Consider the following 1,698-nt stretch of genomic DNA (forward strand, 5'->3'; position numbering starts at 1 on the left):
TGTATATAAAAGCGCGCGTGATGGATTGGATATATTGAAATAAAATATTTTTTATTATATTCATTGATTTATCTTTTTCGCTCAAAATATTATTTAATTGATTTATATATTACATATTTATCGAATTCAAATATATCTAAAATATGCCAAGAGTAAGTTTGAAATCCTTAATTAAATAGTTAATCAAACAATCGAGGTTAAATATATTCGTTTTTTATCGGTATAGATGTATTTTAAAAGTACTTGTTGAAAATGATATTAATTACTTAACATTTTTAATTTTTTTTAGGATATACGATCCTACTTTCAAACAGCTAAAATAAATTCTAGCGTCGTTTCAACAAAGGCTGTTAAAAGACGTATTATTTCATCTGATGAGGATGATGAAAAACCAAAACCTTCATTTAAACAATCTAAGGTTTAAATTAAAACTTTTAATATATTTGTTTATTATAACTTATTTTTAAAATCTTAATCTTTTAATTTAAAGAATAAGAAAATATATTTTGATTGTTTTAGAAAACAAAAATATTGGGAAAGAAAGTTATTGCATCTGATTCTGAAGAAGATGTTAAGATTGTTTCTCCTGCTGATATATTTGGTAAAAATCCAATAAAGAGACAAGAAGCACCAAAAATATCTAAACAATTACAAAAAAAGGTAATATTATCTAAATAATATTATAAAATAATTACATATAATTTCATTAAATATTATAGGAAGCTAGAAGTCATCATGATGATGATTTTGAAAAAACATTATGTCAATTAGATACCTCTGATATTGAACAAAAATATTTAACAGAAATTAAAGTTAACAAAGGTATTACTATAAAGTTATAAAAAATAATATGCCAGTTATTATTATATTATTTAATGTAATATCATTATAATTATATTATTTTTTTATATTTATAGATTCTCATAAAAATAATGACAAAAATAAAGAAAAGATTCCTATTATAGCCATAGATTCTGACAAAAATAATGATGAAAATGAAGAAAAAATTCTTGTTAAGAGTAAAGAAAATGTTAAAAAAAAAAAAACATTTGATAAAACAAATCAAGAAAAAAGTAATGAAAAAATATATAAATTAAAATCAAAAAAACATTCTAATAATTCTAATAGTTCTAAAAGTTCAAGTGAAGACATTGAACATGAAAATTCTGAACATAATAAAATTCAACATAAAAAGACATCTTCTAAAAAAATGGACACTTCTGACATATATGAAGAAATAATTGCAAAGAAAAAACAAAGTGCTACAATGTATCAACAATATCTTCAAAGAGGAGGAGCTAGAAACCCAGGCTCAAAGAAAATTCCTGTTGTATGTAATGACTTTTAGATTGAATATTAGATTGAAAAAAATTGTTTTTTTAATTTTTTAATTTAGAAATACTACGTGTTGCTGGTAAATTGATATTTGATTTGATAAAAGAATGCCAGTAATAAATTATTTGATCCAACAAATGTGATACACAATTGATATATTGGTTATCAGTGCTGATTAATATATGTATGTGTTGAATTCAATTAATACAATACAACTATATGTTTGTGTAAATTAATCTTATCTTGTTATATATTATATTTATATTTTTTTTTAAGTGTCAATTTATCAGCAATGCATAGTATATGTGTATACAAAAAAAAAAAAAAAAATATTAAAATTTTAGGGTGCTGAATATTGCTTAG

At 21.4% G+C, this 1,698-nt stretch overlaps 2 protein-coding genes across 3 annotated transcripts in view; one reads left to right on the forward strand and one right to left on the reverse strand.

Annotated features, from left to right (window-relative positions):
- Positions 1-1,698, reverse strand: part of LOC102674059 (DNA-directed RNA polymerase III subunit RPC1) — a 34,526-nt gene that overhangs the window by 7,076 nt on the left and 25,752 nt on the right. The gene's annotated exons all lie outside the window — the stretch shown is intronic.
- LOC102673880 (replication factor C subunit 1) overlaps positions 1-1,698 on the forward strand; it is a 5,560-nt gene continuing 3,862 nt past the window's right edge. The window contains exons 1-6 of one of the 2 annotated variants that reach the window (XM_031509254.1): positions 1-152; positions 290-418; positions 520-660; positions 720-822; positions 918-1,330; positions 1,680-1,698. In XM_031509254.1, the coding sequence (XP_031365114.1) occupies positions 144-152; positions 290-418; positions 520-660; positions 720-822; positions 918-1,330; positions 1,680-1,698 (814 nt within the window). In that variant the 5' untranslated portion in view covers positions 1-143. The remainder of the gene's footprint in view (positions 153-289; positions 419-519; positions 661-719; positions 823-917; positions 1,331-1,679) is intronic. The other variant, XM_006607722.2, reaches the window with a different exon arrangement.

This window comes from Apis dorsata, unplaced genomic scaffold, assembly GCF_000469605.1.
Source record: "Apis dorsata unplaced genomic scaffold, Apis dorsata 1.3 scaffold_11, whole genome shotgun sequence".
Lineage (NCBI taxonomy): Eukaryota > Metazoa > Arthropoda > Insecta > Hymenoptera > Apidae > Apis > Apis dorsata.